We start from the raw sequence: 24,624 nt of genomic DNA, 5'->3' as shown, positions 1-24,624 counted from the left end.
AAGTCTACTTCAACTAGAATAGCCGTGCTTGCAAGCTTTTTAATATACATAGTTTGACATCTGAATGAATGAATGTATGGTAAGTAATGATATACATGCTAAAGTGTACAAAAGCCATAAAAAGTTTTACAGTGAAAACAAATCCAGAAACAAGGTATGCTAGAGATTGAGTTCCTTAAAAACTCTAACTAGAGATATAGAGAGCTTCTGAATTGGTGAATGCACAATGTTCTGGGAGGATGATGTGCCCCAACATCATGGGGAAAGACGCTCCTATGCTCAGGACCTTCCTGGACCATGCCCTATGTACATATTCATTTGACTGTTCATTGTATCCTTTTGGTATGTTTACTCTGTAAATATAAGTAATGTTATCTTTCTGGGGATATTAACCATTGAGGAAAATTATTGACGCTTAGGAGGGAATCATGGGAAACTCCCAATGCCTATCTATTTGGTCAGATGTACAGAGGCTTGGGGCCTGTGACTGGCATCTTAAGTGAGAGCAGTTTTGTTAGACGCTCCATGTTGAGTGTCAGAATTGAACTGACTGAACACACAGTGGTTTCTTATTCTGTCAATCAAGGTACCAGAAATCTAATGTTAAGTTTCACTAGCTTTCTCACCTGAAGTAAATTTCCATAGCCATGTTGCCTTTTTTCTTTTTTTTAAATTTACCCATTTTTTTGCATTTACCCATTACCCTTCATTCAATAATTCTTTTTCTTCACAAATTTCAATTTTTCTTTCATGCTTTTCATTTATTCATTCAATAAATATATATGCTAGTTACCAGAGAGCTGATGATACAACGGTAAACCAGATGCACAAGACTTTTACTATAGTTGGAGGAGATAGTCAATAAAATATATAGAGAAAAATAATTTGACAAATAATATGCTGAATAAAAACGAGAGAGAACTCATTCTAATGAAGGCAGCACAGGGAAAATTGTACAAATGTGTGGTAGGCATGTATTTATCTTAAGAAGAGACTTCTGTTATTTTGTACACTTATAAGCAAATTTATGTGCTCTCTCTTTTGTACCCCCTTTCATTTACTCACAAATAGCACTATACAGAGACAGAGTGGGCAGCAGGATAGGCAGATCAATGAAGTATAATGCTGAGGGGAGCACTGGGCCAGACAAGAGAGATCTGCTGTGTCCTGTGGGTTATCTCCCGGGCCAGGGGTGGAAATGGCCCTGAAGCAGCTGCGGCCAGCTTGAGTGCTGCATCCTAAACCATTGCGCCACTAGGGAGGGCCTGGGGATGCTTTCTTTTTGTTTCCTTGCTTGCTTTTTATTTTATTTTATTTTTAAGATTTATTTATTCATACAGAACTGTGATACAGGCTGGAGGTGCAGGCACAGTAAGAGGATTCACCAAAGACCAGAATGGGGAGCAGAACAGGTGATCGACAAAGTCCACTGCTGAGGGGAGCAAGGCGCAAGGCAAGAGAGGGCTGCTGCACCATGTGAGTTGCCTCCCTGGGCAGGGATCAAACTTGTGCTGAAGTGGCTGAGGCCAGCTTCAGTACTGTGCTTTTAACCTATTACCATACCAGGGAAGGACGCTTGCTTTTAAAATGCAATTTCTGTCACTCATTTATCCTACTTTCCATTCAAAACCCACTTCTGACCTTTTAGTGCATTAGCAAACAATGATCAGGTAGCATTTCATAAAAACTAGCAAGTCTTTGATGTACAATTTACATAAATAAATGAATGAATGACTAAGAGGATGTCCATAGTTCACAAGTCTCAAAAAAGGTGGATTTTGCTTCTTTTTTTGGATGGGATACCAACCCTCATATTTCACATATTTAATCCCCCAAATGTCATTAAGAATCAATTTATGAAATATTTCTTAGCTAAAACAGAGAACAGGGCCAAGTATGCCAATCAGAAAAGAAGCAGCAGATCCCTTTATACTTAGAAACTGAAGAGAGATTTGGTTAAGGGGTCTGTGAAGATTCCAAGGCTTCTAGGAAGAAAAATGTGATCGATTTCAGAAATAAATAGAAGTAACCAGTTATAATGGCACAGTCAGTTTAATTTGAGGTATAAAAGACTTCTGGGTTTATTTGGGACTTTAGAAATGCTTCCAAATTTTTTATTTTTATTTTTTTTAACAATTTAAGGTGCTTGCTTAAGGTCATTAAGTAATAGGCACTGTACAGCTGTGTTTCATGTTAGGCTTATGGGGTGGTACACTATAAACTCCCAGGCCCACTTTAAGCAGAAAGAAATGCTGCACTCCAAACACTGGCTGTCAGAACAGCCATGTGCTTCACTGATCTTTAGTTAAGCAAAGTGGAAGAGTTTCAAGAAGGAACTAGTATTTTTTAAAATAACGATATACTTACCTTACTTCACGCTATCTCATTTAATTCTCACAACCCGACAAAATAGGTCTTACCGCCATTTCTAAGGTGAGAAAATTGGGTTTAGAAAGGTTAAATCGCTCACTTTAGGTACTGGATTAAGTATAGAACCTCAGATTTTAACCCCACACCAGATGAGTGCAGTGGCCAAGTCCGGCTCATTCACTCTCTTCCCACCTTAAGTGAGCCCTTGCTCTCATCCCATAAAGTTCAGGGAAGGAAACTCACACATTTGGAACCAAGAGAAGGCCAAAAAGCAGACTGGTTGATCCCACGGGCCCAGGCTAAAGGTACTTTCGTGGAGACACTCACTTTCAAGGATTTGCTAATCTACATGAATGGATTAACGAAGGCGCGTGGAGGTGGGGCTAGAACAGGGGCCCAAGAGGACCCAGGACAATTTGGCGGCTGAGAACTGAGTCGTGTCCTTCTGCTTCTACTCACAGCTGTTAACAAAACCGAGCGACTGACATAGGTCAGGGGCTAAATCTTCGCCACCATTGTTTCCCCTCCGAAGAATCGAGTATTAACCCTAAATTTAAATCCAGAAAAGGCTAAGGCAAACAAGGTGCGTACCTCAGACAGAAGTGGAAACTCGCAGAGAAGTAAACGCGAACCATCCGGGCGGCAGGAACTGGAAGATGGTTTAAAAGAAAAGTTGAGAAAGCGGCCGAGGAGCTAGTTTGGCAACACGATCGAGGCGCCCGCAGTAGAGGGGTGGGGCGCGGCCGCCGGCCGGGTTTCCTCCCGGCCCACGCCGCCCCCGCCCGCCACGTGACCCGCCGTGTTGTGGTCCGGCCCGCGTGGGTGGCGGGAGCGGCGAGAGGGCGGGGGAGGGTCACGTGACGGGGTTTAAATCTCCCGCAGCCGGAGCCGCGGGGGCGCCAGTGCCGCGAGTCGAGCGGGAGCAGAAGAGGCGAGGGAGGAGGGCCAGAGAGGCAGTTGGAAGATGGCGGACGAGGCGGCGCTCGCCCTTCAGCCCGGCGGCTCCTCCTCGGCGGTGGCGGCCGAGAAGGAGGCCGCGTCGCCTCCCGCTGGAGAGCCGCTTCGAAAGAGGCCGCGGAGAGACGGCTCCGGCTCCGGGCAGAACCCGGGCGAGCCCAGTGGGGCGGCCCCCGAGCGTGAGGTGCCGGCAGCGGCCGGAGGGTGTCCGGCCGCCGCGGCGGCGGCGCTGTGGCGGGAGGCGGCGGCTGGCGGGGAGCGGGAGGCGGCGGCGGCCGGAGGAGACAATGGGCCGGGCCTACAGGGCCTATCCCGGGAGCCGCCGCCGGCCGACGACTTCGACGACGACGACGACGAGGGCGAGGAGGAGGAAGAGGCGGCTGCGACTGTGGCGATTGGGTACCGAGGTGCGCAGGGCGCGGGCGGCCGGGGCTGTGCATCCACTCTTCCCTTTCCCGGGGTTCCTTTAGTGTGGGTTGGGGGTGCCTCTGGGGCCCGCTGGGGGGCTCGGGGCCGGCTCTGCGGCGTGCCTCTCCCCACGAATGTCGCAACTGCGCGCCTCCGAGGCGGGCGGCCGGGCTGCGGGAGCGGCCCGCGAAGCCTCTCCCTCCTCCCTCTGCTCCCTCCTTCCCTCCGTCTGCGCCCGCCGGGGCGGTCTCGCGCTCTGCGCAGCCGCCGGGCGGGGAAGCGCTGGCAGTTGGATTTTAAAATAAGTTTTTCGTTTTAGCATGTTGCTTTTCTTAAAAAATCTTTTGCTCTCACCGCAGCATCCTTAAATCTGCAACTTCTGCTTGCCCTGGGCATCGACCTTTTTGCAAATTGCGTTTGTAAACTTGACACCTGTTCAGTTTGTTACTTTGGGGGGGGGGCTTTATTTTTTTTAACTTGCGTTAAATTACAAGTTCCAAAGCTGTTTGTGAAGTCCTATCCTGCAAGATATGAAGAGCATAGCTATTTGTAAAGACATTACTTGCCAGTTATTAAGCGGGCATAGGAGTGGTAATACTTTGTATGTATAGTATTTTTCTAGTGTTCTTAAAAGTTTTTAATTATAAACGTGTGCATGTGTATGAAACCCTGAAAACACGAATTGACGTTTTTCAGCCTCATTAATGTAGGTAGCTCAGTTGTGTTTGTCATATAAGCCTTGAGGGTTCTATATTTTCGATATAGAGCAGTTTGTCCTGGGTAGTTTTGCGTTTTATCAACATTCATTTGTATTAGTATATCCAGTCTACAGGCGATAAAACCACCAAAATAAAGGAAACGTGTGCACTAGGGGTTGGGTTAATAAAACGGTCCTTGATTTCAAATAATTTAAAAGGGGAAACAAATAATGCCAAAATATCTTTGTATGTTTAGTATTAGATGACAAGTGCAAATTATTGGAATTGTATTTGAACACTTTTTTGGGTGAGCTCATTTGACAGATTTCTGAACTGCATTAATTTTGACAAATATATTCAGTTTACTTTGTGTGTGTGTGTCTTTTTTAAAGATTTACTTATTTGTGCATACAGATCTAGGGTACAGGCCAGAGGTGCAGGGGCGGTGAGAGGATTCACCAGAGACAGAGTGGGGAGAACAGGCAGATCATGGAAGTACACTGCTGAGGGGAGCAGTGGGTGGGTCAGGAAAGGACTGCTGCCAGGTGTGGATCACCCCAGGGGCAGACAGGGATCCAACACATGTGGAAGTGGCTTTAGCTTCTTAGTGCTGTGCTTTAACCTGCTGTGCCACCAGGGAGGGCCCTACTTTTTGTGTTTTAATTGAGTAAACTTAATTCTAAATTTTAATGAATTTAAAGTTTTAGATTCTGGGAATAATTCCTAAAAATGAGGCTATATTGCTCCTGTGAACCAGCATAAGCTGACCTGTAGGCATTCCTTATATAGGCAGTATCAACGTAAGGGTTTTAGTCAGTGAAAATCTGTTGCTTTATACTACTACAGCTATTCATGCATTTTAGATGGCGGAGTTTCCAGTAGCCTTGAGTTGCTTTTGTTTACTTTTGCAGACAACCTTCTGTTTGGTGATGAAATAATCACCAATGGTTTTCATTCCTGTGAAAGTGATGAAGATGATAGAGCCTCACATGCAAGCTCTAGTGACTGGACTCCAAGGCCACGCATAGGTATGTTTTCAGGGAATAAGTGCCTTTCTTTGTATTTTCATTCTATGTTAACTAAAATATGTAATTCTCTTTCCCCTCAAGCTGATGATAAAGTTCTTAGATGCTTGCTGAGATTTACTGTCAGCTCATGTTTTTAGGGAAAGTATAGTGCTTTGTTCTGTTTCTGTTTTTAAACAACTCTGGCCATTGGAAGCTGACTTCTGGTATATCTCAACTGGCCCTTTTTCTTCTCATTGGGATCCTTTCCACTTTTTTTTTTTAAGATTTATGCATACAGAACTGGAGTACAGGCCAGAGATGTAGGTACGGTAAGAGGATTCACCAGAGACAGAGTGGGGAGCAGAACAGGCAGATCATCAAAGTACACTGCTGAGAGGAGCAGCGGGCAGGTCAGGAGAGGTCTGCCACGCCATTTGGATCACCTCCGGGATGGGGATTGAACTAATGCTAAAGTGGCTTTACCTTCTTAGTGCTGTGCTTTAACCAGCTGCACCACCAGGGAGAGCCCCGAGATCCTTTTCACTTTTACCATCTGTGTGGAATACTCTATTTCCAGTTAAAATTCTCATGCTCCATCACTACATACCTCTACATCATTTTTTTAGCACTTAATAAGCTTTTTTTTTTTTTTTTTCACTCACTTCCCCTACCTAAACTGTAAGTCCCACAGGGCAGTAATTTGTGACTGATTTTATATGTATACTGTTTTTGTCATTACCTAGAAAAGTGTTAGGCATGTAGTTTCTGTTCAGTAAATATCTATTAAACATGTGCATGGAATGAAAAGCATTTTAAAGTAGAAAGCACTGATTTTTATAAACAGTTTTAACATAACCATTGCTAATGTGATCTTTTCCTTAAGGTGCTCACTTTAAACATAATGACTGTTTCTTCTTAGATGTAATATTTACTATATATTTGTCTTTCTCAACTGAGGGAACTGAGAAACTCAGGTTAAAAATTAGTGCTCAAAGCATTAGCATTGTATGTGTATCATTTGGGAGATTTGTTAATATCAAACTGAAGATTATTATAGGAAGACAAAGTTAATGTGTAAATATCTTTTACATTTTCCTTTTTGTCCTTAGGGATGTTTTGGATTATTAAAACTGGTAATAGGTTATGTTAATTTATTTGTTGGATCCTTTAGTATGTCTGTTATTGCTATACATTTTCCTGGATTTTAACTATAAAAATGTAATTCTGATAGTTTGACTCTTAACATACACACTTGGTATGTTATAAATGAAGATATGCCTAATTCAACTTGATTTCCTTTATTTCCTTGAGTTAGAGATTAAACTCTGAAAATATCAGAATGAAATACCTTATTGCATTTCCTTACTTAGCAAAAAGTCTTCCTAAAGATTGCTAATGTAGAAAATCAGTAAGATGTTGAATTACTTACAAGTGGATTTTTATCTTAACTCCTCCTTTTTTCATATAGGTCCATATACCTTTGTTCAGCAACATCTCATGATTGGCACAGATCCTCGAACAATTCTTAAGGATTTACTACCAGAAACAATTCCTCCACCTGAATTAGATGATATGACACTGTGGCAGATTGTTATTAATATCCTTTCAGAACCACCAAAAAGGAAAAAAAGGAAAGATGTTAATACAATTGAAGATGCTGTAAAATTACTACAAGAATGCAAAAAAATAATAGTTCTGACTGGAGCTGGGGTATGTAAGATGTATAATTCCAGTAAAAGGGGGTGGGTAAAATACTTTTTTCTTAATGGTTTTTACAATTAAGAAACATTTTTCTGGCATAGAAGAATTAATCTTACATGATAATGTCTGGAAACTGCTAAAAAGTGAAGGCAATAGCTATTACTAAATTGGTTCAGTTTATTTAAAGTCACAATCTTGAAAAAAACTTTATTAACATAGTGGAATTAAGGCAAGATTTTCTGCTTGCATTAAAGAGTCTCAGAATGTGATGAGAAACTGGATCTTTGAGCCAATAGCTGGAATCATTCATAAGTAAAGAATTTAGTTTCGGGAATATACCAAGTTCCTATTTCTCCATTTTAAATTAAGGTGATATGATTATGATGGCTTGGAATTTCTCACTGTCCCAGTTTTGGGTTGCTGTTACAGATATAAAAGACTTGCTTTTATTGTATGTAATAGTAGAATACAGAATGTTACATGGATGGTAGTACTTCCAGAACAACTGCAGGAGTATAATTGTCTACCATTTTGTCTTAAAAGTGGAAGGATGTCACATTTTTTTAAATTATCAGCAAAAATTGCTCCTAGATGTGACTTATGATTTAGACAGATTTGTCTAACTGAAGTCATTATGGAATCAATGCTAGTAAAACTGTGGAACAGATCATTTCTGAAATCCCTATTTGAAATGTCAAGTTTAGTTGTAAGAAGAAAAAAGGTATCTCAATCTATTTTTTTTTTTCCCTAAGATTTTTTTGCATAGAAGAACTGGGGTGTAGGCTAGAGGTGGAGGAAGGGGTAAGAGGATTCACCAGAGACAGAGTGGGTAGCAGAATAGGCAGATGAACTGAAATACATTAAGTGGAACAACAGACAAAACAGGAGAGGTCTGCTGCTGCACCATGTGGGTCAGCGACCATGGTGGGCTTTCACTGTATAGTGCTGAAACTCAACCCTTGGGCCACCAGGGCGACCCCTAAATCTATTCTTCAAAATTGAAATATTGTAGAACAAAAATATTTTTAAGAAAAGAGCAAAATTTAGTATTCTTAAGATGGTAGAACCCTAGCAAGAAGAGAGATTTCTTTGGAAGTACCCCCTTCTCAGTTTGCAACTGCTTTAATTGATTAGTAAAATAAAGATTAAAAGTTAGCCTGACTTAAAATTCCTTATCCCATGTGATAGGTTTAAATATACTGGGATTGGGGTGTTTTATTTCTATTTGAAATTAGAATAGGGCAACATTTCTGTTACGCAAAGAAAGTTTTAAACTAAAAGTTTTCAAATATTCCCTAGTTATTTGGTGTGAGCTACTAATTATATTGCTAGAGGTTGAAGATTCAATTACATAAAGCATATCATGCTTATTTCAGGTCTCTGTTTCTTGTGGAATACCTGACTTCAGGTCAAGAGATGGTATTTATGCTCGCCTTGCTGTAGACTTTCCAGACCTTCCAGATCCTCAAGCAATGTTTGATATTGAATATTTCAGAAAAGATCCAAGACCATTCTTCAAGTTTGCAAAGGTACTATGAACTCTTTAGTTGTTTCTTTGGCATCCTCTTGTCTTGAAGTATTTTATTCACATACAGTCTTAAGCTTACCAGTTATTGACTAATAAAGTTGGTACTGGTAACTGTGATATGGAATAAGTTCAGATAAGTCATTTCAGTCAGAATTCTCTTCTTCCCAGAAGAGCTGCCATTTATTTTAGAACTGAGCTATTCAAATAAGACTTTAATGTTTTTTAAAATTGCATTTCACTAATAGCTTTCACATAGTGTAGTCTTTTCAGAAGTTAGTAGGCCATATAAAGGTAACACTGCTATTTTGATTTCTTATATTTTTGTTGTAGGTTGTAAGATTATAGTACATGCTTTGGTATGTTTTTTTGGTGGACAGTTTTTAACAGGATGTGACTGAAAAATTGCTGATGGATGGAGAATATTCTTAGACTGCATTTAGTCAATTTTGTTCTGCTCTAGACTTGCTGGAATTCAGAAGTTAGCTAGCCACGTGTAGCTGTAGAGTACTTGAAATATGCTGATGTGATCTTTGAGAAACATTAAGAGCTTTTGGAAAATATATTAGTGAAAGTGATGTGATGTGAAAATATGACTTTATAATAGCAAATACTGGTTATAGTGGAAATAGTATTTTTGATACTGGGTTCTAAATCATGGAAGTTTTAAACTGTTATTAGGAAATTATAAGTTATACATGGCTCACCTGATACTTCTGACAGCTCTGTTCCAGATTAAATTTGGTATTATACCATGACCAGAATCTTTCAATCATTAGAAAGCTTTCTTCCTATAGTTAATAAGTTATAAATGGTTATTGCTAAAGCTCACTGTGTTTGAAAGATTTTGTTTGTTTTAATGACATTTTTAGTGATTCTAGAAAATCCCTGAATTTTATTTTTATTTACTTTTTGTGTAGAGCTCAGATGTAGGCGAAAGGTGCAGGGGTGAGAGGATTCACCAGAGACATTTTGGGTAGCAGAACAGGCAGATTACTGAAGTACACTGTTAAAACAGGGAGCAGCAGGTGAGATGAGAGGTCTGCAGTGCCATGTGTATGTAGATTAGATCCCTGGCTGGGAATCGAACTCACCGAACTCTGACACTCAGGTGGTAGACTTGAGAGCATTGATATTTAACCCCGAGGCCACCAGGAAGGTCCAGTACCTGAATTTTAAATAAAGGGACATCATAAGCTACTTTCAAATCATTGGGTGTGTTTACTATAGGGTGTGGTGATTAAATTAGTGACTGTCTTTAAAGATGCACTTCATTTCATCCAAATAGAAATTACAATGAATGGGACATCTGCATTAAAATTTCATTTGTTAAAATTGGGATTAAATTTGAAAAATCTGTAGAAAAGATTTTTAATCTTCCCATAGTTAGCTTGAAACAATCTTGAACTTTTTACATCAGGTATTGGTAATGAAAGTCATCTGTATCTCTTGCCTTTAGAGCAGAAAGCTAGTTATTTAAATTGAATTAATGTAAAATTAATGGCTTTTTGTTTCTATGTTTCTCCATTCCAAGATTATGAATTAATGAAGACTTACTCTTAACATGTTGGTTCACTAGGTGAAGTGTCACTTCATTATAAATTTCTTGGCTTGACTTAGGACACCACCTTTTTCCCCCTCACCTTGACATGTAACAATCTGTAGAAGCAATTCAGAATTACTTTGATAAAGATAAATTGCAGGAACTTTTAAAATGCATTTAATAGAAATCTAGACAGTGCATAAAAGAAAGCATGATTATGGTAAAATTGGCACACAGTTAATGTGTTCATAGCTTTAAACACTGTACATACTTTATACTAACTGGGAAAAGGATAGGGGTTGTCATTTTTCATTTCTGTAAATATTTAAAACTTCGGTATATTTTGTTAATAAAATGGGGGGGAAGTCCAACTTTTTCCAGTGTTTATATAAATATAATTTATTTTATTGCTTTTCTGAGTTTTCATTTAAGTTATGGTAGGAATGAAAATAATGAACCTTTCTAGTTGCTACTCACAGATTTATCATTCTTTAATTTGCACATTAGGAATTGCCTGAAAGACAGTTATAAGCTACTGAAGTAGCGCTTGAAATTTATTAATAGATTATTAATTTTGGCTTTAAAATGAGTAGGAAAAACTTGAGAAATAAGGATATCAGAATGCTATCCAAAATGGAGTGGCTGGGCTGGGGTTAGGCAGGAAGGGCAAGAGGAAAGTATGTAAATATTGTTTTATTTTATTAGATCTTAAAATAATACATGAGTAAAATACTCATAACTTATCTTGGCAATCACAAATATCTCTAGACATTGCCAAATTTCCCCTGCAGAATTACTCCCTATTTAAACACAAGTGTATGACAGTGTGCCAGACTATGGTACCTACACTTACCCAAGTTAAGGTCATTATTAATATTATATATCCATATTCTGAGCCATTACCCTGTATAAAAAGGGCTTACATTGACAGCTAGTAGCTATGGTCATGTTTCTCAGGAGTCTAAAATAATTTCCTGATGCTGACACAAATGAGTAGTTGTATTAAGAGTAAGTGAAGGTGAAATTTGAGTTTGATAGAGGAAAACCTTTAAAAGTGTGTGTTTTAAAATGTTGCCTTTTTTGAATCTTGCAAATTTCTCCTAAAGTAAGTAAAACTTGAGGAAAAGTAGGAGTTATAACTAAATTCTAAAAATGTATCTTTAATACATTATCATTTTATTAGTAATGTGCAAACATGCCAGATAATGTAGATGTACTGATGAGGCATCTCAAGAACAAAATCATTAACTAAAACTAAAAATGCAAGCCAAAAAACTCAGTCTGATTTAGCTTAACACAGTGTTAATACCTAAAGCTATGTATATATAATTTTCAAATGGTATATATTGTAATTGATAAGTATACATTTTGGCCATTTCCTACTTTCTGTTATAACAAATACTATTGCCGTAGTTATTCTTTAAGTTGGTATGTCACCATTGTTTTTAATAAATTCTGAAGGTGAAATTGCTAAGGGTTCGGATATATTTTCCTTTACTATTACCTAGAAAGGGTGAATAAAATCACTCTAATCAGAGTGTATAAGAGTGATGATTTATCATATACCCCAGACTCTTGCCTTCCACCTCCTCTACCCTCCAAGAGGGGGAAAACTTAATACACTGTTAGCATTAATATATTATTTTAGATGGAGTGGCAGTGTATATGATAAAGATTAAACAGTACAAAACATAAATGTTATTTGGTCTCTCCCTTCAGTCTTCCTTACCTGTAAAATGCTTTCTTGCAGAGGAAAAAAACAAAAGTAAACCTGTTTATAAATTATCAATTTAATAGGTTAAAAAATTAGCATCTTCTCAATATATAGTGTCTTTCTATTAATAGGTTACTGCTTTTGAGTATTGGCTGTGTTTATCTTTGTTCTTAGCCACTGTTTTCCATTATGATACTTTTTCTCATTCTAATTTTTGGGAACATTGTTCTTGAAGTATGCTTCAATTAGGTGATTGAAATCCCAGCCCGGTAAACCCACAAAGATGTTCCAAATGAAATATACTTACTGGACTAGTGTAGTCTTGACTAGTTTGTAATACCTAATAGAAATGGTACATAACCTGAAAGAAGAACTTGAGGTTGAGCAAGCAGTTGAAAAGGCAGTGTGCATAGTGGTAAAGAAGGCTGTGTTTTGGTGGTCTCAATTTGGGGTTTGTATGATGTCTTTACTTAATGGCTCTTGGAAGTTCTTGGCAAATTACATATGTGCTCTGGTCTTTCCACTTACAGAATAGGAATATGAATATATATACAGAAATATGTGTGCATATACATAAATATATGTGTGTGTATGTGTTAGAAGTGCTCCTTTATGCCTGATGAAATTAAGCTCACTCATTGGAGCTTAACTAATTGAAATTCTTAGGTTAGGTTAGTACACAGGTTGCAAACCACATCCTCAATTTCAGAAATGACCTGTATTTGTCTTAACTGATGAACTAAATATTTTTAAATGGGAGAAATCAGAATAATTTATTATGACAAATTAATATCATATGTAATTCTAATGTTATTGACCATAATTAAATGTTACTGAAATGCAGCCATGTTTATTCATTTGCATGTTTTCTTTGACCACTTTTTGCACTGCAGTGGCTGATTGAAGTGTTTGCTATAGAGACCTTATAGACATAAATTATGTGACCCAATGGATGTATAATATCTGGCCTCCTCTGTATGGGAAAAAATTGCTATATCTTGAATTCCTCAAGGAACCAGCCTTTAAAAAAAAATAAAGTTGAAATTATCTAGTGGCAAACTAATTTTTAAGTACTAATTTGGTAAGATACAGTAGTCTATCGAGTGTGGTCTTGTTCTGATTGTAACAGGGAGATACGAGGATTTTCCTTTACTCCACTGGCTTCATTTCTGTCAGCGTGAAGAATTGAGGTTCTAATTTCTTAAACATCTCTACTTACTGCCTCCCTCTACTGTAGGAGGTGGATATTAGCAAATAATGGTATCTTAAACTTTGAAGAGTCATTTTAGTTTTGAGGGGTGCAATGAACACCCCAGTCTCTGACTAAAGTGTTAACCAATTTCATAGAAAGGGATAAGAAAACTGTTTCTGCTGCAAAGCCATTGAAAATTCACTGGCAAATGGCTGTATTCTTGCTCATGCAGCCTGCTCTGGAAGCAGTAATTCATGCCTGTTTTAATTTACATGCTTTTGTCACTTGCCCTGCTACTTTAGCCAGTGTTGTTGTCAAGCCATTCTAATATTTATTAATATTTTAATTGCTATATCCAGAGGAACTTTTAAGGAAGGAGCAGCCTATAGCCATTCTGGTTGCATGTTTTTAGACACAGTTGTATGGAAGCAGAGTATCTTTTTAATATTTCAAGTGTTTGGTCTCAACTCTGCTCCTGTTCTAATTTTTAAGAATCTCCATGGCAATAAGCAAAGGTCCAGCCCACATGATCAGCAGCTTAGTAGGACTTTAAGATGTTTAGATTGGAAATGGCCTTTCTTGCTTCAAACAGGGTTAACATGTCATAGCTCCAAAATGCAATAATTCATACTTGATCTGAAAATTGTATTCCCAGCAATTTTGGCTTTAGCAAAATTGGAGTTAGGAGTTTAGTATTTAAATAGTCCTTCAAGAATAGTTTTTCCCTTCAATAATTCAGGTTATGTATCTTAGCTTAATACAGTATTAATGTAAAGATTTCATTAAATGTAAAGATTTCAGACATGGTTCACTGAATATTCAAAAGAAGGCAGATAAGACAAATCACTTAGGTTCCAATATAAAATATAAAATCAAGCAAAAATAGCCTTATTTGCATTATCTGCAACTATAGGAATTTTAAAGCGTAAACTACCCTGAAATGTTATATGTTGGATATGAAGGAAAACTGTAGCATAAAACTGAATCTGGTGCCCCACAGGTCATTGGGTTTCTTACTCTCCTCTTTAAAAGGCATGGGATGATAAGACACACACCACACAGAGGGTAAAAAGGTCTTGTTCTTGCTCATGGAGTCTGCTCTGGAGGCAGTAATTAATGCCTTTCATTGACATGCTTTTTCACTTTCCTTACTACCTTAGAAACTCTTATTCTGTTGTCTTGCCTGTTCTAATATTTGTGAATACTTTAACTGCTATATCCAGAGGAACCTTTACATAAGATAATAGGATGTTTAATCCTCTGAATGTAAGCACACTGGAACAAAACATTCACAAAGAAAACAGTGGTTATATATCCAGCATAGCCCACTGGTCCAAAACATCATGGCTTTCAGTTTTCTGTAGAAATTAACTTTAATTAGGCTTTCTTGATGTATTTCTTAAGTTGCACGTTTGTCCCTGGAATTCATCATCTGAAAATTAGGAAAAACCTGGATTTTTGTGTAACATTTTCAGCATATGGACATAACTGATAGTTATGAGATCTGCATCATTTTTACTTAATTTGCATGCTTAATATCATAAGCTGTTTTGGATGGTAAGTTTTTCAAAATTGGAAATACTAAATAGGTTTGAAGTAAAATCATTTATAATATTAAACTTCTTGTACAATATCATTAATTTCCCCACTTCTGTTTATAGCTTGTTTTTACCCTTCCTGATATATACATGTGCATATAATTTCCTTTTTTTGCTTAATGGCAAAAACACAACTACACACCATGACTAACTTGCTTTTCTCTTGTATAATCATGGACCATCTTCCAAGGTAGTGCATCTAGAACTTCCCTCATTGATTTGATTGGCTGTGTAGTCTATCAGGATGTAATAAGTTTCTGCAACCAGCCAGTTCCTTTTTAATGAACATGTCATTGTGCCTGGTTTTTTTGCTAGTATTGAAATAAGTTAGAGGCTGTAAGGAAATTACCAGTAAGGAAGTAGCAGCTACCAGTAGTACTTGAAGAAGGTAGAGAAGGACTTCACTTCCTTTGCCAGTCACTTGCTAATGAAATTTAATAAAAACACTGTCAAAAGTTTGAAAGGACCAAAATTGACACTTTTTCTCTGATCTTTTTGCCATGTGTATATCTGAATTCTTTGTTTTTAAAGAAGAAACAACATTGAAGCATTATTTGGGGGGAAAAAACACACACACAAAATCCAGCAACTCAGCATTCATGAACAACTCTATACTATACCAGTATGTGCCTGTGCAGTGGAAGGAAAACAATTTTGGTAAGGAATTAAAACTCTAGCTTTAAAAAGTCACCATACCTTTATTTTTAATTTTAGTTTAAACTTTTCCCCTTTTTCCTTTAAAAAAAAATTTGAATTTGTAGCCCAAATTAGATGAATTTTGAGGTGTATTATTTCTTCTGGCTTTTATTAAAATACTAAACAATTTACTAGAGATATTTTGAGTTGACCATCCTATTCAAAGGGCCAAGTTCACTAATTGCTGAGTTTTATATATATTACAGCAACAGTCATTTTGTAGGTGTGTGTGTTGCATCCATCTAGATGCTTTGAGGTGCTCGTGTATTTTTTTTAATTACATATGCATACAGAGTTATCAGTGGTATTTTATTGTTCGTTTTATACATATGGCATCTGTTGCACTTTGTTAATCATATTTTTCTTTTTTTTTTCTTTGTTTTTTACTGTTTATATCATGTAGGAAATATATCCTGGACAGTTCCAACCATCTCTCTGTCACAAATTTATCGCCTTGTCTGACAAGGAAGGAAAACTACTTCGCAACTATACTCAAAACATAGATACACTGGAACAGGTAGCAGGAATCCAAAGGATAATTCAATGTCACGGTTAGTAAACTTCAGGGTTGCTTTCTATATATTATTTTATAGGAAAAATTATAATTAGAAATTATACTATCATCTTGAAACAGAATTAAGCCTTATGGATCTTAAAATATAAGTTATAGAATTAAGAAAAGTAGAATGTAAAAAAAAGAAAGCAGAAATATAACATGCCCCTTAATTATGTAAAACATTAAATATTGTGCTTTTGGATTATGAAAGATAGAGGAGTACATCCATCCTTCTTTGATTGCAAAAGTAGTGTTTTTGAAAACTTTACATCTAAACCAACATTTTCTTATGAGTCTAAACTATAAAACACAACTGTTAAGCTAAGCTAATGTAATACAGTTGTAATCATCCTACTCTGCAGAAATTTTAGTCATGGAGGAGTTGGTTTATTTTATTGAAAAAAATAACTTTATCATGGTCATTATGTCAACATCTCTGATTGGGGGTTGGATTCTCTCCTAAATTATTTACCCCTAGAGTCTCCTGTGGAATATGTTGAAATTGTAAAACTTTTCTGGTGTCAGACTTTATAGTCTTTATATGTTAAAGGAATAAAAATGTACCTTTATTGAAGCATATATACACTTGATTGTTTTTAGGTTCCTTTGCAACAGCATCTTGCCTGATTTGTAAATACAAAGTTGACTGTGAAGCTGTAAGAGGAGATATTTTTAATCAGGTGAATTATCATTCATACTTTATGAGTAAGGCATTTCTTTGATCTGTTCTTTGCCTCAAATTCTTTTTTTCTAACAGCATGTGATATAGGAAGATCCACAATGTTACCATACCATTGAGAATTCAGGTGAAAAACAAAAGACCCTTTCAATACCTTAAGTCAAAAACATTGCTCCATAATGTCTCTAAATGATGAAGTAACTCCTTGATTAGCTGAGTTTTAAAATCTAGATTATATGGGGAAGGTGTTACTATATTAGTTTTTCTCCTTTCTTTATCTGTGCCTGTCAGAATAGAATTTTAAATTATTTGAGGTAATGCTTTATTTTAAATCATTTTAAAAGTATTATGAAAGGTAGAGCATTAATGCTCACTTCCCAAAAAATGTAGGAAAATGTCAGAGAATAACCACCCAGAAATAAATTCTATTGCTAAGTTGTATATGTAACTGTACATAATTCTAAAGGCTGGTGATATATTAGAAGAGAATTGTTTTTTAAAGATTTTATCAGAAAAAAAGATTTTGTCATAGTATACGAAGTATCTGTTTATACACATACATATATGTATGTACTGGTTTCACATGCTAATGTACAAATATCTTGGATCAGATGTAAGTCCATAGCTTGCAATAGCACAGATAGCATCATAGTATTTTTATTGTGCTGATAATTATTTAGGATGAATTTAGTTTTTCCTGTTTGGTATCCACAGCTTTTCTGTTTTGATACTTTTGAAATGCATTTTCAGGAAGTGTGGAAATGTTAACCGTTTCTAACTGAGTTTTCCCTTCTCTTACCTCAACTAAAATCTGGAACAAACAGGTGGTTCCTCGATGTCCTAGGTGCCCAGCCGACGAACCACTTGCTATCATGAAACCAGAGATTGTCTTTTTTGGTGAAAATTTACCAGAGCAGTTTCATAGAGCCATGAAATATGACAAAGATGAAGTTGATCTCCTCATTGTTATTGGGTCTTCCCTGAAAGTAAGACCAGTAGCACTAATTCCAAGTAAGTTGGTGATAATTCTTATAGAACATTTCTGTCTGTATTACCATAGGTTGTGGGTCTGTTTGTAGTAGACCTCGGTTCCTAGATAAAGTGGTAGAAAATCAAGAGTTAATTTTTTTTTAGGTGGCATTCTTGTTCACGGTTAATTTGACATTTTGATCAAGGGAGAGGGTTGTCAAAACAGATAACATCAAATTCTAATACGAAAATTTTAAGAGAAAAACAGTTCATAAATTTTTAGTGGATTTTTAATGTTCAGAAGTTAGCTTCAACTAAATTCACATACACTTAAAAATAGTCCTTAATCCATGTGTTTTTAGTCTTACAAGTTGATTATAGTTATTGATCTTTTCAGCTTAACTGATTTCAGGTGCAGTAAATTTAAATGTTTAGTGAAATGATCTCATCTGAGAGAGAACTTGGCAGGCTAGACATTGGTTTGTTTTTGATAGGAATAAAAAAATTATGCCCTGTCATTGTATATGGATCTCCTTTACTCATAAGGGCATCCTGTATGTATAAGCTCAAAAAGATTTTAAAATCTCTATCATTTTCAGGAATGTCTCTAACAAGTGCTCGTATATACTACCTTTTTTTCTTTCTCTAGTGAGGCAGCAAGGGAGAGGAAGCTCAAAGAAGTAAATCAGTACCACTAGACTAGGTACCCTAAACGTGAGGCAAGAAGAGAGAATATCAGACCCTTAACCAGAGAATTAAGTTAAAACCCTTTACCTACAGTCATCAAATTAAGAAGCCAGAATAAACACTGGAAGAAACATCAAATGCTCCAGTTTCTTTTCACTAGCTCACACATGGTGCCTTTTTTTTAGGCAGTTCAACTAAATTTTCTCAAAATGGTTGTGAAATTCTATTATAGTATTTCAACATACAAATTTCTTTTTGAATTATTTCTTGTCTTCAAAGCTAACAGGAATTTTTAAAAGTTTTCTTGGAGTTTGTATATTGGTGAGAGGCAAGGCAGTTTTTTAAAATATGTGAAACTGGTATGTAGTCATAGAAAATAGACAATATACAGAAAGGAAATAGTGGTACAAAGAGTGGCACTTTTAGAGGATTGGTCAGAAATAACCAGGTGACAGGAACAGAATCTGAAAGATGTTTAACTGCTCTTTTTGTTTATATAACATGGAAACATGTAATAGCTTGGTTAATTATTAGTGGCATGTTTCTTTTTTGGTTTTGGAAGAATGTTAGTTAACTGCATAGTACCTTTGTTGTGGCTCTGTTAGGTTACCTCCTACCCCTTTTTCTTGACTCTTTTCTATTGTTTTTAGGTTCCATACCCCATGAAGTGCCTCAGATATTAATTAATAGGGAACCTTTGCCTCATCTGCATTTTGATGTAGAGCTTCTTGGAGACTGTGATGTCATAATTAATGAATTGTGTCATCGGTTAGGTGGTGAATATGCCAAACTTTGCTGCAATCCTATTAAGCTTTCAGAAATTACTGAAAAGCCTCCACGAACACAAAAAGAGTTGGCTCATTTGTCAGAGTTGCCACCTACACCTCTTAATATTTCCGAAGATTCAAGTTCACCAGAAAGAACTTCACCACCAGATTCTTCAGTGATTGTCACACTTTTAGACCAAGCAACGAAAAGTAATGTTTGTGATTCAAATGTATCTGAGTCAAAAGATTGTATGGAAGGAAAATCACAGGAAGTACAAACTTCTAGGAGTACTGAAAATGTTAGTGAACAGTTGGAAAGTCCAGATTTGAAGAGTATTGACACCAATATTGGGGAGAAAAATGAAAGAACTGTTGCTGAAACAGTGAGAAAATGCTGGCCTGCTAGACTGGCAAAGGAGCAGATCAGTAAAAGGCTTGACGGTAAGACTTGTAAACAAATGGGCAATCTTGGCAAGTTAATTATGCAGCTCTTTAATCAATTGACTCTGTCTATGGGTACTGTTAAAAAATCAAGATTATAAACTACAAAAACAAACGGTGGTATGTTACATCATATGAGGAAGAAAATGTTTATAATTCTGCTATATACGTTGAATTTTTTTAGAGAAATACAAAGGTAAGCATTAAAAAGAGGAGGAAATAGGGCATTAAGTTCTGCCGTTGTGTAGCAAAAACTTTAGCCTGGTAAAAATTACTCAGCTTTGAGTGGTTATTGTGGTTAGCCATTTTACCTTTCTTACTTGATATTAATCTCATGAGGGTAAAACTATTAATTCTCTTCCTACAGTAGGAAAACTTAAGGACCACAGAGGTTAAGTACTCCATGCAAGGTAACCCAGCTATTTCCAGTTCAGGGTTGAGGGTTGCTTAAGCTTATCCCTGCAGCTCAGGTTACAAGACAAGACTCAGCCTTGATAGGAGGCTCTACCCATGATACACAAACCCACCCCTTCTCCCCCAACTCCTTAATTCAGACTAAGGAAATCTAGACACACTAGTTAACTTAGGTATGCATATCTTTAGGATGTGAGGGTAAACTGAGTACCTAGAAAAAACTCATGCAGACATGGGGAAAATGTGCAAACTCAAGACAGTGGGTCCTTGTCCAAACTGTTTCTCCCTTCATCAGAAAACTCTATGTGGTAGAACATGCTAAATGAATAGGAAGTAAGAAATACCATACTCAATAATCCCATTTACCATACATAGTAAGAAATTTAACAGATTTTAGACAAAAGTATTTGTGTTCTGATTATTTACTGTAAATTAATTTCTTTAGTTCAATTGATAAAGCCTTTAACTTTTCCAGTGTAGGCATTAAAGGAAATTTTGAAGATACAATAACTAATCTACCGATGTGTGTGTATAACTATGAAATTGGTGATAACTACCCAAAAAAATTAGATGCTGTTTGGAGATTAATTTATGGAAGGTTTTCCAAAACTAGCTCTGACTGCGGCTTTGAACAGTAACCACTTTAAAAGGGAAGTTTTCCCAGGGAAACTAGGAAAAAAGCATACATACAATAAGGCTTGCTTGAAAATGTGGCAAAAGGTAGGAGGAGAAAATTGCTTAGTCAGGTAATACAAATTTGCCGTATAGAGTCAGCTCGTGCGTTTAATATTTTGCATTGGGGTTTTGAGTATGTGACACATGGCTTAAACATACAAAACTCTGCCCTAAAAACCAAATCTGGAACCCAAAGTTATCTATTTGGTGATATTCTTAGATTTTACCAATTTAGGAGTCCTTAAAAAGTACAGGCTTTGGAAATACAGACCCTGAGTTGTCTCAGCTCTCTTGGGCAAGGTTATTTAATGTCAGTTTTTTGAGCCTGTAAAATGGAAATAAAAGTTATTAGGAGAATTTAAGGGAATATACACAATTGTAATTGTTAAAACCGAACTAGATGTTACTTTTTTGCCTCTAATTTTGATCTTGAAGTCCAAGGGTACAAAGGAGCAAGTTGGAACATATAATCTGTCTTGATTGCCAAGAGGAAGGCAAAAATAGACATGTAGGAAGGGTATCAGGTACTTGTAAAATAGATCATTCAGTAATGGGGGAGGGCAGAATAGAAAAAACTTTTGGGGGAAGCATGGGTGGAAACTGGAATGCAAAGTGCAGAAAGCAATGAGCTGGGACACCTTAGACTGACTCAGTGATTATGATTCAAAGGAAGATAGCCCCATTGGGAAGTATCAGATGGGATTTTTGTTAGTAGCTGGAATATTCAAGTATCTACCTTCCTTTTCTGGTCATGCAAACTTTGCTAGTTATCTTAGGAAATTGAAGAATATGCAAGGAAATAAGTAGTTTTCATATATCGATGTGTGATGTAATAACAGATTGATTTTTCTTTTTTGGTGTAGAACTGGTGTGTAGATAGCAGAAAGGTAGACTTACTAAAATACAGTGCTATGGGAAACAGCAGGTAAGGAGAGGTCTGCTGTGCCCTCGCTAGGGATGGAACTTGGGCCATAGGGGTACTATTGCTAACACTTTAACCCCTAGGCCACCAGGGAAGACCTTGGTCTGAAATTTTTGTGTGGCTCAGATCAAAGTTGTCACACATTAGGTTAGAGTGAGCAACAGGATCATGATTGATATATAAAGATAAGCTATGTATTAGATTTTTTAATCTCATCTGCAATTTAGCACAGTATATATAAAAACAGATGGGATTATTTGTTCTGTGAGTTTAAAGATTTAGAATCTTAAAATGTACCAAGTAAGCAAAAACCTAACCAAATTTGACCAAACTGGGACTTTAAACAACTTTTTGTTAGCATTTAAATTGATGTACTCAGCCTAACTTCTTAGAGTTGTCTTGACCTGGAGTTTATAACTTAGGGGAAAAAAAGGTCAAACTCTTAAACTATAAATACAGACTTGGGAGGGAATTTGTAATAAAAATAAAAAAGTTCAGCATTGCTTCTACAGAATACATAGCTTAGTAAGTGGGTGGTGGATCTGAATCTAAATTTCTAACTCCAGGTGATGCCAGTGTCTACAGGCTACACTTTGAATAGGGTAACAAAGTTGCATTGGAAGCCTCATGTGTTTTGATGAGTTACTTTTAATAACATGAATTAAGTATCTAATGTAGACTGGCCTATGTACTTCACCTGGTCAGATCTGTTCAAATGAGTCAGTTTAATGTTTCTGGGGAAAGAAATGCAGTAATACTTACTCAGCAGGTTGTTGATAGAATTGCTTCATTTTCAAGATCAGGAAATTAAGACCAACAAGTACCCAAATTAACAAAGCTTAATGAGGGGCCATACTAAGTTTAAGCTTTATATGCATAAAAACCAAGAATCTAACTTATTTTTTAGAAATAGTACAATAAAAGCCTAGAGTGGCGGTAATCTGTAAGAAGGTAATGTTGAATTATGTCTTTATTACTGTATTTCAGGTAACCAATATCTGTTTTTACCACCAAATCGTTACATTTTCCATGGTGCTGAGGTATATTCAGACTCTGAAGATGACGTCTTATCGTCTAGTTCTTGTGGCAGTAACAGTGATAGTGGAACATGCCAGAGTCCAAGTTTAGAAGAACCTATGGAGGATGAAAGTGAGACTGAAGAATTTTACAATGGTTTGGAAGATGATGCTGATGTTAATGAGAGAGCTGGAGTAACTGGATTTGGAGCTGATGGAGGTGATCAAGAGGCAGTCAATGAAGCTGTGTCTATGAAACAGGAACCAACAGATGTTAACTATCCATCAAACAAATCATAATGTAATTGTCCAGGTACAGGAATTTTCCCACCAGCATTAGGACCTTTAGCATGTCAGAATGAATGTTTACTTGTGAACTCAATAGAGCAAGGAAACCAGAAAGGTGTAATATTTATAGACTGGTGAAATTAGATTGTTTTCATGGGTAATTTTTAACTTACTTATTTCTGTACTTGTATGCAACACTAACTTTTTTTTTTAAGAAAGGTACTAAGTATCTTTAATCAGCTGTTGGTCAAGACTTTCTTTTAAAAGTTCATTTGTATAATACATTCATATGTATATATAATTTTGCCTAGTGAGTTTCAACATTTTAAAGTTTTCAAAAAGCCATTGGAATGTTAAATTAATGTAAAGGGAACAGCTTATCTAGACCAAAGAATGGTATTTCTCACACTTTTCTTTGTAACATTGAATGGTTTAGAATCCTCAAAACTGTTCTGCTAAGCTTCTGATTATTTAGCACAATTACCTATTTTTAAACACTGGCATTTCCCAAAACTTGTGGCAGCTAACTTTTTAAAAATCTCATGACATGCTATGTGTGTAGAAGGAAGTCAACAATAGGGAAGAAAGGAGAGCACTCAATTGTCTTTGCTTTGTAAAGTAAGACCTGGTGCTAAGAGTTTCAGGAATATTGTATTGTTCAAATGAAGATGGCTTTTGTACTTCCCTGTGGACATGCAGTAATGTCTATATTGGCTCATAAAACTAATCTGAAAAACAAATGCTTTGGAAATGTTTTAATTGCTTTAGAAACAACAGTGCCTGCCTGGGTACCCTTAGTTTTGAGAATAATTGCCATTGTCATTTAAATACCTATCACTGTGGTAGAGCCTGCATCAATCCTTTCCTACACATATTAAACTGCCAAGATGTGAATATGCAAAAGCCTTTATGAATTTATAATAATGGTACTGGGGAGAATGTAATATTTTGGACTGTTGCTTTTTTGTTTTCCACTAACAAGGATAGCAACAGCCCCCTTATTATGGTTCCAAAGTAATATGTTAATTATAACTAAGTACAGGAGGATCTGGTATAATAATACCAAACTTAATAGCATAGTATTGTGGAGATGAATATGATGTAAACTTGTAATAGCAGAATAGTTAATGAGACTAGTTCCTATAACATGTCTTTATTTAAAAGCTTAGCCTGCCTTAAAGCTAGAATTCAACTTTCTCAGCTGCAGAAGCTTCTAGTCTTTCAAAAGTTCATACTTTATAAAATTGCACAATAAGCATTTATCTTCTGACCTTTTCCCAATATTACTACCAAATTAGAGAGCATCCCTATGTTGCTTTAGTATTTATTACAGTTTGTAAGAGGTTTGAATTACAGCTGTTCTTTAAACATAAGATAGCAAGCTTAGGACCATTATTGCCAGAGAAAAAAACTTTATTGGCTATTTCCCTACCTAAAAGATGTTGCCATTTGACTTTATTTGGCTACCCTAAAGAATGCAGTATATTTAGCTTTCCATTTGCATGATGTGTGTTTGTGCTATAGATAATATTTTAAATTGAAAAATTTGTTTTAAATTATTTTTACAGTGGAGACTGTTTTCAGCTCTTTTTATATTGTACATAGTCTTTTATGTAATCTACTGGCATATGTTTTGTAGACTGTTTAATGACTGGATATCTTCCAACTTTTGAAATACAAAACCAGTGTTTTATACTTGTACACTGTTTCAAAGTCTATTAAAATGTCATTTGACTTTTTTCTGTTAAGTCACATTGTTTAAAATATAAAATTTTTTAATTCCTACAGCTGAAGGCTGTAT

At 36.5% G+C, this 24,624-nt stretch overlaps 2 protein-coding genes across 2 annotated transcripts in view; one reads left to right on the top strand and one right to left on the bottom strand.

Annotated features, from left to right (window-relative positions):
• The window catches only part of DNAJC12 (DnaJ (Hsp40) homolog, subfamily C, member 12), a 46,454-nt gene extending 43,362 nt beyond the window's left edge, over positions 1 to 3,092 (bottom strand). Inside the window, exons 1-2 of the mRNA XM_004680851.2 lie at positions 2,962 to 3,092; positions 2,368 to 2,428 (exon numbers count right to left, since the gene is read on the bottom strand). The gene's annotated coding sequence lies outside the window, so the exon portion shown is untranslated. The remainder of the gene's footprint in view (positions 1 to 2,367; positions 2,429 to 2,961) is intronic.
• Positions 3,093 to 3,256: 164 nt separating this feature from the next.
• SIRT1 (sirtuin 1) lies at positions 3,257 to 24,571 on the top strand. Its single transcript, XM_004680849.2, has 9 exons — positions 3,257 to 3,734; positions 5,345 to 5,461; positions 6,909 to 7,150; positions 8,518 to 8,670; positions 15,813 to 15,960; positions 16,566 to 16,645; positions 17,469 to 17,655; positions 18,951 to 19,508; positions 22,507 to 24,571. The coding sequence occupies exons 1-9, from the start codon at positions 3,335 to 3,337 to the stop codon at positions 22,833 to 22,835; spliced, it is 2,214 nt and encodes a 737-aa protein (XP_004680906.1). The 5' UTR covers positions 3,257 to 3,334; the 3' UTR covers positions 22,836 to 24,571.
• The last annotated feature ends 53 nt before the right edge of the window (positions 24,572 to 24,624 follow it).

Source organism: Condylura cristata, unplaced genomic scaffold, assembly GCF_000260355.1.
Source record: "Condylura cristata isolate star-nosed mole 26May11 unplaced genomic scaffold, ConCri1.0 scaffold00011, whole genome shotgun sequence".
Taxonomy (NCBI): domain Eukaryota; kingdom Metazoa; phylum Chordata; class Mammalia; order Eulipotyphla; family Talpidae; genus Condylura; species Condylura cristata.
Note: the sequence above shows the minus strand (reverse complement) of the source record. Positions and strands in the feature narration are given on the sequence as shown.